Source organism: Ambystoma mexicanum, chromosome 10, assembly GCF_040938575.1.
Source record: "Ambystoma mexicanum isolate Mex_15411 chromosome 10, UKY_AmexF1_1, whole genome shotgun sequence".
Classification (NCBI taxonomy): Eukaryota; Metazoa; Chordata; class Amphibia; order Caudata; family Ambystomatidae; genus Ambystoma; species Ambystoma mexicanum.
This window is the reverse complement of record NC_090932.1, coordinates 742,276,338-742,290,667: the sequence shown is the minus strand read 5'-3', so window position 1 is coordinate 742,290,667 and position 14,330 is coordinate 742,276,338. Positions and strand designations below refer to the sequence as shown.

At 43.2% G+C, this 14,330-nt stretch overlaps 1 protein-coding gene across 1 annotated transcript in view; it reads left to right on the top strand.

The window, feature by feature from the left end:
• Window positions 1-12,226, top strand: part of CLRN1 (clarin 1) — a 180,397-nt gene extending 168,171 nt beyond the window's left edge. The window contains exon 3 of the mRNA XM_069618382.1: window positions 11,093-12,226. Within this exon, the coding sequence (XP_069474483.1) occupies window positions 11,093-11,358 (266 nt within the window). The 3' untranslated portion in view covers window positions 11,359-12,226. The remainder of the gene's footprint in view (window positions 1-11,092) is intronic.
• The last annotated feature ends 2,104 nt before the right edge of the window (window positions 12,227-14,330 follow it).

Sequence of the window (14,330 nt, the reverse complement as noted above, 5' to 3'; positions counted from 1 at the left end):
CCACGCCCCCTCCCACGCGCAATCCAAACTCCCAAACAAGCACACCTGCTGTTTAAGGGAATGTTCAGTGCAGTGCACAGAAGTGCAAGTTTCAGCTTCTTCCTAGACTTTTATTTTAAAAATAAACCACTTCGGAATGGTTTGTTTTTAAAATAAAAGTATAGGAAAAGCACAATTTTTTTTCTAAGTAGAGGAGCACCGCTCCCAACCGCTCCCGCCCACTTCGACCACTGGGATGACTGGAATGTTTCTTCTGCCTCTGACTGCATTCTTTCTGATACAAAAATCAGTAAACCATGCCAGTTTCTAAAAGTGTCAGTTTCCATAATATGCCCGCAGCAGTAATATTTTTGTAGCATGTTCCATCATCTGCACATCCTGATTCACTGAGACTTGCAGCAGTTTTTTTCTTTTTTTGAGAGAGAACACAAACAGTGCTTTTCCACAGGTTTCAACAAAAGAAACATTGCCATATTCTCACGGATGTCATCTGGGTGTCGCCACGGATAGCAGCTGCTAACCCTGGCTCCCCCTCTGTTACCCCTACACCTGTCCTCAATGCAGCTAAATGTGCCACAGCTTTTTTCACCTGGAATCTAGATCTCATTAGTTGGAGAAATAACAGCGATGCAGGAAAAACCATGAAGCCGCCACCACTAACAGTTTGGCAGTCCATTAGTGAAGAATGCCTTAATGGTTGGGTTCAGAGGTGGTGCTGTCTGTGCAGCTCATACCCAGTACTGTAGCAACAGGAGGAGTATGGGGGCTAGGTCTATCTAGCTGGGAATGGGTAAGAGCTGCCTGAAGTACTTAGTGACAGCACAGAATTAACACAAATCTTTGTCTGCTTTACTCATCCAGTGAGCCACTGGGCCTGTGGTGAGAGAGGTGTGCCCCAGTGGCTTCTGCCACCAATCCTGCCTGGGGGGCGCTGTTTGACCTGACCATGATCTGTATCACAGGCACACTGTAGATAGGTGCATGGTGATATAATTAATTAAAATGAAGTTGCCCTCCACCTTTGAAGTAAACCATCTGTTGCTTCCGCAAGCAAAAAATATATATATATATATATATATGGAAGGATAGCTCAAGGGCAACACACGTGCTTTGGGAACAAGAGGATGCAGTGAAACATGGGTTCAGTTGCTGTTTCAGTGCTTAGAAGCTGGAGGAGGCTGGAATTAAGCAAGATATAAAGAACCAAAGGAAAAAATAAAATGTGCCTTTTCCATGGGTGATGTCATGGAGCTGCTGCTACTACTACTTTTTACATTTACATTTTTTTTTAAAAACCTTCAATTTCTTTGACCTGCAACACACCCTTCCCCTCTATCTCCCATCTAACATAAAAACTGTGGGTTACTTACCAAATAGGTAAAACAGAAAGGTGATGCCTGGAAGGTTTCAAATCATTCATAACCACTGGCATAGCTCTGGGCAACCCTCCAGACCATCGTTTTTCAGCCTACCAAGCAACTACAGAAGGGGAAAGACCATATGCAAAACATGCTTGGTCCCACCTGAAAAAGGGCAGTCCAGCCCGAACTGCTAGGCCACATCCCTTCTGCCCGACACCACAAGCATCCCCAGACATGTTACAGCCTCATTGGGTGTCATGAATGAGGAGTAGCCTAGGTCTCTAGACCCAGCAGGGTTTTCTAGGGGTGATGTCGTGGAGCTGCTGCTGTTTACATTTAAACATTTTTTTAAACCTGCAATTACTGTGACCTGCAACACATCCTTCCCCTCTAACAAAATAAACTCTGGGTTAATTACCAAATAAGCAAACAAGAAAGTTGATGGCTGAAAGGTTTCAAATCATTCATAAACACCGGACCAGCTCTGAGCAACCCTCAAAACCATTGTTTTGTCTAGTTGGAGTTCTGTTGGTCAGTTGCTGTTTCCAGTTTGTGGCCAGACACTTGGCAGGCACTGGATGTCTGCGTTTTGTGGTTTAGGCCTCTTTGAGATGCTCTGTCTTTTTACAGTTTAGCCTGCAAGATGTACACTAGTCCAGGTTGTTGTGTTGGATGTCTGCTTACATTCACAGTAATTTGAAAATATGGGCGTATACACACTTATATTAACACTACATATGGTGATCCATTCTTGTATGAAATGTATATCATATCACAGTGATGTTGTAACCATATTGTTCTTAGTGGACTGATGAACAATGCTATGTGATTGCACTTCCTGTTCTTTCAAGGGGTGTAAGATTATGTGTCATCACTTCCTTTGATGTCACTTGGGGGTGGTCACAAATGACATCCCTTCCTGTGATGTCATCAGAAGTCAAGGGTCATGTGATGTCACTTCCACTACCCCTGGAATTTTGGTTAAATTACGTCCCTGCATATTATCTGCCTCAATTGCTCTTTCTCTTCTCAATGCTACCCCTGGAGCATATTTGAGAGCTTGTTTAATCCTTCAAGTACACGTAGGACCCACACAGACAACTATGGTCTCATTTTGCAACAAGGTGTGCGTGTAAAATCGTTTTTTCCGCACACTGTAGTTCCGTCTTTAACTGACTACGAAGTTTGCCCATTAAACACTTTCATGCTAAAAGTGCCTGGATGTAAGTATCTGCAAATCAAGCACTTTCGTCTTAACTGTGTGTATATTGTTAGGAAGGGGTGGGTTGCCAACTCTTTCTCTCAGATGCCTGGTTTGAGCATGTGGTATCTAATGAACAACCCTGTGGGCTACAAAAGGGAAAATAGGATTAAAATTGAACAGGGGCAAATTTTCCCAATGTTATTATAATTTCCATAAACAACCTTCATTTCCTAATTCCAGTAGATGTGTTCTGTTATGATCACCATCTAAGCAGTTTATTTCGGATTATCTTAATCCATAGAACAACATAATTAATAAAAAAGAGTACAATAAGCAATACAATTACTTAGACTAAATAAAGTACATAGCAGACAACAGTCACCGTAATAATATGAATCTATGGTAACATGGTAGAGTCAGTGCAAAAACAGTGGAAAGTGATAATCTGCGCGTCCAAGCAGTTTGCAGATGGCATGCAAGTTTAAAAGCAGTCTTTACATCTGGAAGAGACAAAAGCAAGACGAAGGCGGGTTTCCACTGTCTTATACCACTGCCCTCGTACAGTGGACAAAATAACACAAAATGGGCAAGGCTTTCATAAGAGTTGCATGGCTCGGGCCCGACCATTTACGAGTCAACACCTTTGCAGGGAGGACATTTCACTTAGCCTTGGTCAAGATAGTACAATGATAGTACAATGATAGGGATTCATGAGCAGTGCAAGGAATCTGGCTGCCCCATCACAGGGGAGAGAGGCAAGTAATGTCTTACCGAGGATTTAAGCAAGTTCATATCTTCCCACTAGTGTCCTCATAGACAGGAACCTCCGTTTTAGGAATCCCTTTGACACACCAGAAATATGTTAGGGGTTGACAAAAATCTGCCCCAGACACATAATTCTCAAATATGTTCCAATAAAATCCAACCAACTGATTTTGTCACAGTTACCCAAAGATATCAGATGCCTTCTAAGTAATTTGGTTAAAATCTCATCCTGACTAGGCCACACAGAATGCCAAAATAAAATAGGGTTTAGGAGGAAGGTATCCGAAGGTGAAATAATACGGTTTCCAAGTGAGTAACGTACAGGGACACAGATGGAGGAACGGCCAAGAGGCATTACAGAAAAGTATTTTCCTCACACTGTAAACCATCAAGATTGCCCACACCCCGGAATCTACTGCCATAGGACCCCACTGACTGCTGTGCTCATTCCCCTATAGGCCGTCAGCATATGATCATCCGAATGCTGATGCAGTGTCTTTACAAATCTAAAGAGACCACCTGTTACATGTTTCCTCTTGGATCTACATTTACTTATATATTCCTTTCCTAGAAGCTTATCATTAAAATTGATTCAACTGACATTTTACAATTGGTGGGCAAAACAGCTCAAGTTCCTAACCAAGGAAGCGAAAATCAAACCCACAATTCAATTGAAAAGGGAATTGAAAATACGAGACACGTAGACCCAAAAAAATCAGTATCCTGGCAATTGGAGGACAGAGACGTGCCATCTGAAAAAATAAAGATTAATATGAGACAAATTAAAATCACAATTCCCCTGGAAGAACTGGACAACCTAAGATCTAGTTCATCTGAACAAGAGGATCCAAATGATATGATATTGCATTTTGGCATTTTATAATGTTATATATAAAATGGCATCTAAACAATTGGAGCTGGCTTGCTTGTGCTTTAAATAACTCTAGTTAATGTCCACAGCAGCTAAGGAGCGAAGGTTCAAAAGTTGGATCCCGGAACACAAGAGGTTTTTCCCATCTATTTAAAAATCAACCACGGGAAATCATGAAAATGGACATACTCTGTTTGCAGGAGACTTGGCTCTCTCAAATACCTGTGGTTGAGGGGTATGAAATAGTCATGAATCCAGCAATCAGAAATCAAAAGGGGAGACCGATGGCTAGCTTGTTAACCTTAGTCCATAGAAGATCTGGATACGGGATAACAGAGTCTTATAATAAGTCGTCACACATCCAGATAAACATAATTGACTGGATCAAAGGGGCGAACGATTCTAATGCAAGAATCTATTTAATTAATATCTACTGGCGACCTAACTCAACAGAATCCATGATCTTCACAGATAAGTTATGTGATGAACTTGATGAGAAATGTCTGTTGCAGAAATGACTAATATTCTTATTTGCGGGGATTGGAATTTAGATATAGTAGCATTACTTGATACAACTATTGGTTCTGGAAAAACCGAACGACATTCAAAGAAAGTTAAACTTGCATTTCATATACAAGATGAACTAAACATGAGAGAATTCCAGAGATTGAATGGACTAACATCTGGTGACATACCCGTGAAATTCACGTGGAGAAGGAATAACCAGAACTCAGTCTTGGACTATGGGCCTCATTACAACCTTGGTGCTAAGTGCACCAACTTTACCACCATGGTGTAAACTCCGTTTACACCATGGTGGATGGCGGATTTACCGCCCCATTCCAAGGTGAGTGGGGCGGTAAATCCCCATTTCCCATTTTCCCTTCCCCATTCCCATTTTTGCCCCATAGGGCATAATGGGAGTGGGGAAGGCGCTAATTACGCCGCCGTAAATTACGGCAGCGTAATTAGCACCATGGCAGGTTAGCACCATGGATTTTAACGCCTGCTAAAAGCACGCGTTAAAATCAGAATCAGGTGTTAAGGGTTAACGGTGGCGTTAACCCTTAACGCTTGAGTTGTAATTAGGCCCTATGTCTTTGTGTCTAGTTGACTAGCTGGAATTATATCATATTTGAAGGTTCATGAAATGCAAAGTAGTGACCACGACTTGGTACACATGGGAATTCATACCTATCAATGCGATAAAGAAAAAGATATGTTTAATCACAAGGTTGAGGTAGTCCCAGGTCGTAATCTACTGAGACTAAGCAGCTCAAATATAGTGGAACTAACAAAATGTGTCGGAAATGAAATAGATATTAACTATTTACCATTCCTGGAGCAATTTAGTGAAACAAAAACTCATAATGGGAAATCTAACTTTAAATCGCGTCATAATTTCGATGTAGAAATTATAAAGTAAAAACACGATAAAAAGCCACAAAAGAATAATGTTGCAAAATGATGCTGAGATAATGCAAGAAAGTCTATCCAAAAAAACAACAAGAGACTTTTGGGCATTAATTAACAACTGTGAAGCACAGCAACAAACATTAATAAGTAATATGGTGACTGATGTCCAATAGATCAAACACTATACTGAATTATTTAAGTGTCAAGATAGAACTGACAAAGTCCTTTTTGATTAGGATTTACCCTGGAATTTAGCCATCGACAGATCTGACATCTTGGATAAGATCAAAAGGTTGAGTTCTTCAAGGGCTTGCGGACCAGATGGTTTGACAAATTCCATGTTAAAATTGCATCCAGTGGAGTGGGCTGACTTTTGTGAAGTTGTCTTTACAATTGTTATACAACGAAAACAAATACCAACATCTTGGAAGAGCGCTATAATTGTTCCGATTTTTAAAAAAGGGGATTCGCTCGGAACCAAAAAATTATAGACCAATCGCACTCCTAGATGTTGTGGGCAAGATCTTTGCAACACAACTTCAGCAACAGCTCACAGAATGGATCAAAAATTCAGGTGAATTTGATATAAGACAATCAGGTTTCATCAGAGGTGTCGGTTGTAATCTAAATGTATTCATGATTAATTGTTTGAATTGGATGCTATCAAAAAGAACAAAATTATCTTTGCTGCATTTATTGATCTTGCACATGCGTTTGATGCAGTGGATCACAATCTGCTATGGAACAAACTGAAAAAGAAAAATTGCCCAGATGGTCTTATTCGTGCGATAAAACAATTATATACGGATACCAATATAAGAATTCGGCTCAACGGCAAGGGGGCACTGTCAAGTTCAATAAAAACTGAACGCGGTGTGAAACAGGGTTGCCCACTTGGAGATGTCCTCTTCAATTTTTTTATTGCTGATGGGGGTACCTCGTTTGAGCCTATAAGATCTTTTTTCCCCAAAAATTAATAACAACAAAATTGAGTGGATGCTCTATGCAGATGATATCGTTCTATTAGATCTAACCGAGATTGGTTTACAGAGGAAATTAACAGCCCTCCATTCATACATTGAAGAGAACGGTATGAGAATCAACAATACGGAAACTGAGATAATCTAACTAAAAAATCTGCATGGTCAAAAGAGAATCCGGAACCTGAATTTTCAATGGAAGATTGGATCAGACATTTTAAAAAGAACACATCAAATAAGATATCTGGGAACTATAAGTTTTTGAAATAAGACAAACATTGGTCATTTAAGATTATTGTTGTTGCCCGCTGGGGCTTGCTGGAGAAGCACATTGCATAGCATTTTCCATTATTAATCTTGAGTCCCGTCCTAGTCATATATTTGCCATAGCCCTCAACTAAAGCCTGAAGGGACTTCAGGATTCTTACTGTGAGAGCCGCGTCATCGGAATAGGTCAACATCAAAATCCTTTAACCTTCACATTTGGGTACCTCTACATCCAAACGTTCTAAGTAAGATGGGAAAGAGTTGATATAGAGGTTAAACAGGAGGGGTGCAAGAATGCACTCCTGCCTGAGACCTTTCCCAACCTCAATAAATCTGCTCAGCTCTCCCGCCTGTCCAAAACAGACACGTAGCACAGAACCACTATGGAGAGATTCTAATAAACGGATCAATGGTTTTTGATCACCCATCCCATCAAGAGCCTTCCAAAGGAGACTCTGTCAACGTGATCAAAAGCTGAACTAATGTCGATAAAGGCCACGTAGCCTGGCATCCCCAGGAGAAAAACGGGCTTTGCAAAATCCGGTATACGTTAGCACATTGATTTACAATGCCCAGTCTGGGTCTAAAAGCCCGCTGAGTGTCAGACAGGATATTTCTATCCATCACCCACTCCTCCAGTGTTTTCATTAGTACTCCTAAAAATGTTTCCAAGTCCCATGTAACAAAGTGATTGAATGATAGGGGAGTGGGAGGCTTCATACCTTTTTTGTAAATTGGCATTATAGTGGCAATTTTCCAACTATCAACATCTGTCAAGAAAGAAACCCATAAATCAATGCAAGAATTAAATAAATAATTTGGTACCTCATCCGCCCCAGGCACCTTCAGTGGTCCTGTAACCCCCTCTCTACACTCCACTGCCTGATCGAGCACTGCAGGCTGGCACCTTCCACCTTTGCCGCACTGCTTGCTATTCAACACATTGGTGTATGGGAGCTGGAGCTCCACACCATCATGGCCGCCTCCATTCCACCTCCTTTGCCGAGTGACTTGCCTGCTCAGCCTGCTCTTGTCGTGCATTGCCATTGGCTGGGAAGCGCTTCATTCATGCACACATGAACAAGCCGGATGACGAGGCCGGTGCCCTCCGATATCGAAGGATGACATAAAAGACTGTTGTCCCCTGTCTGGGCCTGACCGTGCACGCCGGGTCGCGGCCCCTTTTTCGCAGCCCCGTCACTGCTGCCTCTAACACTGTCCCTTGGACTCACTCTCTTGAGCTCCCTGGCCTCTGCCTCCAACATCCTCTCCAGCATCGAGCATGAAGGTAAACTTATTTTATATCTGGATAACCACTATGCACTACACCCACTACCTGCGTGATTAATCACCCCCTCTTACATCCGTGTAGCCTACCCGAACGTGTCAGACTATCCACCACTGTGTTACACCCACCACCCCCTAGCAACTGTAACTTAACGAATGGTGTCAAGGCAGACTTGCACTGCCCTTACTTTGGCCCTAGACTATTATACTGGGAACCCACCTGCCCGCCTTTGCAGCATCGTACCTGACTCATTACTTGTTTATTCTAATATAGTGCCATCTACCTGATATGACTTGGCAGCCTTGCGCTGCATCACAAGCCTTTTCTATGCAATGTAACCTACCTGATATGACCTGGCAGCCTCACGCTGCATCACCTGCCTATTCTATGTAACCTACCGGATATGAAGTACAATGCACTTTCTGTAAATAGCGCCTAGATGCCTGGAAATAAATAAATAAACAAATAAATAAATAACCAACTCTACATCTTTAATTGTGAAGGGCTCCAAGGTTACTGAATCCAAGGTCACTGGAGTTATGCATTTGTTACTCCTACCATTCGGATCGATATCTACCCCAGATCAATATAAAGTGCCGAAGTGCCTGACCCACTATTTGTCATGCACATGAATTTCTGGGACTCCAGAAAGGCGTAAATCTAGCTTATTAGTGTTTTTTTAAATACAATTTCAGATATTCCAGCTATGTTGCCATACGAAGTTGCAACTGTACATACAGCTACCTAATGTTTACTGGCTCTCCCCTTCTATTGGCTAACTCTTTCTTAAAGTACTTCTGACTCTGTCTGATATCAGTGACATCAGGAGAGGCAGCCTTAAGAGGCAGAGCGATAAGAAGAGCTCTCTTTTTGTCTTTACAGCCAGTTAATAGCCAGGACGTTTTGTCTAACAAGGTGAATATATTTGTTTGTGCTACAAATCCCTCTACAATTTGTAACAAATGTATTAAAGGCATCAATAGTATTCAGTGGGGTTGTATCGGGATTTAAGGAAGCCAGGGAGGATAGCTCAAGAGCAACATGCTCGCCTTGGAAGAAAGAGGACACGGAGCAACACAGGTTCGATCCCCGGGTCTGCACTTAGAAACCTCTGGGTATTAAGCGTGTTATAAATAACCTATCAAAAGGATATCCTTATTGATTTCTACCACTCTATTTAGAGTTTCAACATCCCTCTCAGCCGTGCAATGAAGCTCCCTGATTCCTCGGTCGTGGATGCGAGGCGCTAAGATCTTTAGCATGTTTAGCCTCTTCACCACCTGACGACCAACGACCAAGTATATGGAAGGGGGTTGTGATCGCTCTCATATTGATTGGTGATTTCAAACCCATAGATACTCCACCACCAGCGCATTGGGACTAAAATAAAATCAATAATACTGCGAAAGCGGCCATTTTAAATGTAAAGTCGCCACCAGACTAAGATCTGCAGCTCTAAAGCCCACATGAGCCAGTATATGCCCCATAGCACAAGTGCAGCAATAGAGCCATCAGGATTCCCAGACAAGGCCTTGGGATAGAATCATTCCGCTCCTCGTCTTTCTCATAGGGGAGATCCTCACTAGCACCCAATCTAAGGGGAAAGTCCCCCCAATGATCAAAGGAAAATCCGTACCAAATATATCAGACTTACTTGCCATAAGTCTGTGCAACCTTTTAAGCAACTTAATCGACTGGTCCGTGTTTGAATTAGTATAAAAATGAATAAATGCAAGTGGTCTGGAACCCGGGAAGCGGGCAGTAATAGACATTTTATTAGCATCCGGAGTGTGGTATTTCCCAGCCCAATGTTACAGCTGTATACATTGCCAAACCATCAGATGGTCCACCATGTTGCTCCCGCTTTAGGGCTGGTGGATGTATCAAGCAAAAGCCCTGTAAGTGGAAGGGTTCAATAGTCCATGCCTCCTGGCACATAGCAACTGGGTGTTTGTTTACAAAATCATGCCGAAGCGGGTCGTGTAGCTTGCATGCAAGACAGCAGCACTCCATAGTAGACGGTTGATCACCGCCTTAAGTTGCTACCTGGGAAGATTCCAAGCGTTTCTTCACACCTCCCACCCTTTTGCCCTGCGCTAAGATTCGCTCCTCTGATTTTCTCCTTCTTTGGCCGCTCTGTTCTCTTGGGGAGCCCACAATGCATGCATTGCAAAATTAATTGAAACTAAATGTATCATCAACATGACTTAACAGGTAGAAAATATCCTCTAATTGCCTCCCATTGATTACCTTCCGAAGGTTGGCTGGTGGAACTCTAAGATGCACACCTTAGGGAATACCCTCCAATCCTCTTTCAAGTTCTTGCACAACTTACACAAAATATAAAATAGTAGTTTGTTCCTCATTCATTTTTTCTTTGTATCTTTCCTTTTTTGCTGTCCTCCTATCATAAAAGAAGATACTCTCTTTTGAGAGATCGCTCTTGGGACTGAGGTATAAAAGAATACTTCTTTATTCGGTTAGAGGAATAAGTTCGAGGAATAAGCCACAGACTCCTAGGCAACCACCAAGTGCGCGTCCTTTGGCTTCTCAGGTCTCCCTCCAACCACCACTGCAAGTAACTACTGCCAGAGGGTCCCAGGCATCCCACATCAATATTGCAGGCCCACACGCCCAGAGTGAGACAGGGCACAGCATACAGACTCTATGAATGCGTTAAGTGAGCTATACTGCTCCTGGTTGCTGCCCCTACAGTGTCTAGCCTGCTTGCTGTCCTAATGCCTCTGCGAAATTAAGTTTAAAAAACATGGGTTACTTTGAAACACAATTTCTTGATGTATAAGCGCCTTACAAATGCCCAATAAATAAATAAGCATACATAAGTGTAAGCTCCCTCCAATGATCTTCCCAGTGCACATGCGCCCCTGTAATAGCGATTTTGATACCCTGCTTCACCAGTCTCCTTTCTTTGTTTTTCAGGTTCCTGCGGTTGTCTGGTAATGATCCTGTTCGCTGCAGAAGTCAAAATCCACCATCTCTCTGAGACGATTTCTAATTATAAAGAAACAAGTTTCATCTTTCAAACTCACACGGAGCAGTATGAGAGGTCTTTCTGGATCGTCCTGGTGTGCACTGGAGTCCACGTCCTAAATGTCTTCCTGATACGACTGGCTGGGTATGAATTCCCTTTCTCCAAGTCCAAAGCGTCTGAGACAGCAACAGGAACAATCGACATTATGTACTGAAGGATCCATTCACATAAAGCACTGAAGAGCATACTAACTCCAGTGTTCCTCAACTCAACTTTATACTGACTCCAGTGTTCCTCAACTCAACTTTATACTGACTCCAGTGTTCCTCAACTCAACTTTATACTGACTCCAGTGTTCCTCAACTCAACTTTATACTGACTCCAGTGTTCCTCAACTCAACTTTATACTGACTCCAGTGTTCCTCAACTCAACTTTATACTAACTCCAGTGTTCCTCAACTCAACTTTATACTGACTCCAGTGTTCCTCAACTCAACTTTATACTGACTCCAGTGTTCCTCAACTCAACTTTATACTGACTCCAGTGTTCCTCAACTAAACTTTATACAAACTCCAGTGTTCCTCAACTCAACTTTATACAAACTCCAGTGTTCCTCAACTCAACTTTATTCCTGCGGAAACTCATATCAAGGATTGGAACAAGATTGTGGAGACAAAGTGATCGGAAAACAAAAGGCAGGAAGCATCTCAGGACCACAGGAAGTCCCTCTGTGACTTAGGCTTTTCAACAGTACACATAATTGCAAAGAGCAAAATAATAAATGATGCCCAATCAATGCCCTTGATTGGCATTTGGACCCTACGACTGTTTGGTCACCAATGCAATCCTTGCATGTTCAGCAGAATGCAGTACTAATGTGGCTATTAAATCACCACATTGTTGTAGCACACAGATAACTGGTGCGAGGGCTTAAGGGTTAGTTCATTGATAAAGGGCATAATCAAATAGTTGGTTGCTCAGTGATGGAGCTTTGTTCCTGAGGAAGAATTTTCAGAAAGGTAATATTTTTATTTTCATCGAGGTGCAACATTTCTCAATTAAATAGAGATTTCCTATTACAGTGCAGCTTTGGTGGTGTAAAGTACTGGCCGCAATACATCACACTTTTCCCTTCCGGCACAGAAGTGTAAAGCATATTATGTAACGGAGGCAAAAGTCATTGAGTGAGCAAGTCACTGTTCCCCAAATCATGTATAATCTGCATGCAAGAGTGATCCAAGGGACGTGCTGATCTCACACAGAGGTGCCCTGAGACAGGTGATCTACCTGTAGTAGACTTCCCCTGCAGCTGATGCGACCTGCTGCAGGGGAACACACACGGCAGGCAAGCACACCCATCACCATGCCAATGCCTGCAGTGCCACACATAGTCACACTCTAGCACAGGAGGAGATTTTCTAGTCACTCCTGGGTGTTCATCCCTGAAATAATCAAATCAAAAAGAGTCCTTGCTCCCACGTGGGTGGAGGACTGTGGGGCCTGCTTTCATTAGCATGCCAAAGCCCTCCAACCACGGGGAAACAGGGTGCAAATGCCCAAGTGTCTTGCACTCACACCATAGCAGAGGCGTAGCCAGGATTGTCCAACAAGTGGATGCCGGAGCTAAGGTAGTTGGGCCCACCAAGGTGAAATTAACATCTGCAAATGCCAACACAGCGCTGGCGAGTGGGTGTTTACAGATTTTGGGGTGGGCCTTGCCCGTTCAGGCCCTACACTGTCTACGCCTCTGCAATCACAGCCTTCCCACACTTGCAGGACACCTCTAAGCGATGAGCAACCTGCTTCGGTGGGGTTTGTACATTGACCTACATGTACTTGGTTTCAATTCTCTGATATTTAGTACACTGCAATGGCATTCTTTCTTCTGTATATGCTTGTATGATGTAATCCCACACCAATGGGCGATTAATAAAACAGTGCGCCCTTTCATGGCACCAAGCCTCCTGCTCACAGACACAAAGGGGGGTCATTACGAGTTTGGAGGCAGCCATGGCGCTATTAGCGCCATGGCTGCCTCCAAACTCGTGTACAGGTCCGGGTTCTCGGAATGGGGACTTACCGGGTCATTCCAACCTTGGAGTACTCTGGTAAGTCCCCTTTCTGAACACCATTCCCCATTCCCATTCGAGCGCTCATAGGGCTCAATGGGAATGGGGAAGGAGCTAATAACGGGCCCGCAAATAGCGGGCCCGTTATTAGCTCCCTGGTCCCTTAGCGGGTCCCGCTAAGGGCGACTGGTAAAACCAGCTGGCCTTTGTGGGACCCGCTAAGGGACCTCGGGATCCGGCGGTAGAGGGTTAACGGCACCGGCATCCTTACTGGTGCCATTAACCCCCTACCGCCATACTCGTAATGACCCCCAAAGTGTGTGAAGCAAAAGGTTGTTGCAGCTTTTACCATGCTATGCTTGATGAAGGACTGGATTTTTCAACCCACCCGACAGCGGTTCCATGTGTTAATATCCCCGTAAAAAATATTGCGATACAAAAATATTGCCATATTTTTGCGGCGATATTGAGCTATGGACCCTGCAGGGGACACCCTCGCAACCTCTGCATTATTTTTAAATGTGCGAGGGACACCCCCACAATCCCCGCTCCCACAAATTATCCCCCCCAAAAATATTCCCTATGGCGAGACAGACGACCATATGTACGCCGATATTTTTGGTGGGGATAATATGTAGGGGTACCCCCGATGGCAAAGTCTAGACAGATTTATATATCTACCATAACTCAAATACAGTCAATTTCAGTGGAGATCAGCAGCCTGTTTTTTTCATAGTGAAACCCTGAATTAATGGTACTATTGGATGGTACGACAAAACCAGCTTGGGTAGTTCTTGATCATAAGTTGCACTTTAGCGCCGCTTAATGGGGCATAACATTGGTATAGAATGTGTAGGGGTGGCTTTGTGGAGGCAGAACAGTCTGCAGGTGTTCTTATTTTGCTTAGATTTGGCTCAGCTGGCAATTTTGCACATCCATTAGTTGTTGGCTCATTGATGGGGCTTTAGCACCAGAATCAGTTGCGGCTCTTGGCAGCACTTTACCAGCATCAGCAGTTTTTTACACAGTTGGCGCTATAGTACCAACTTTGCTTCTGGCTCACATGTAGCGATTAGCACCGCAAATTGAATGTACAGGTTTTTGGCTTAGCAGGTG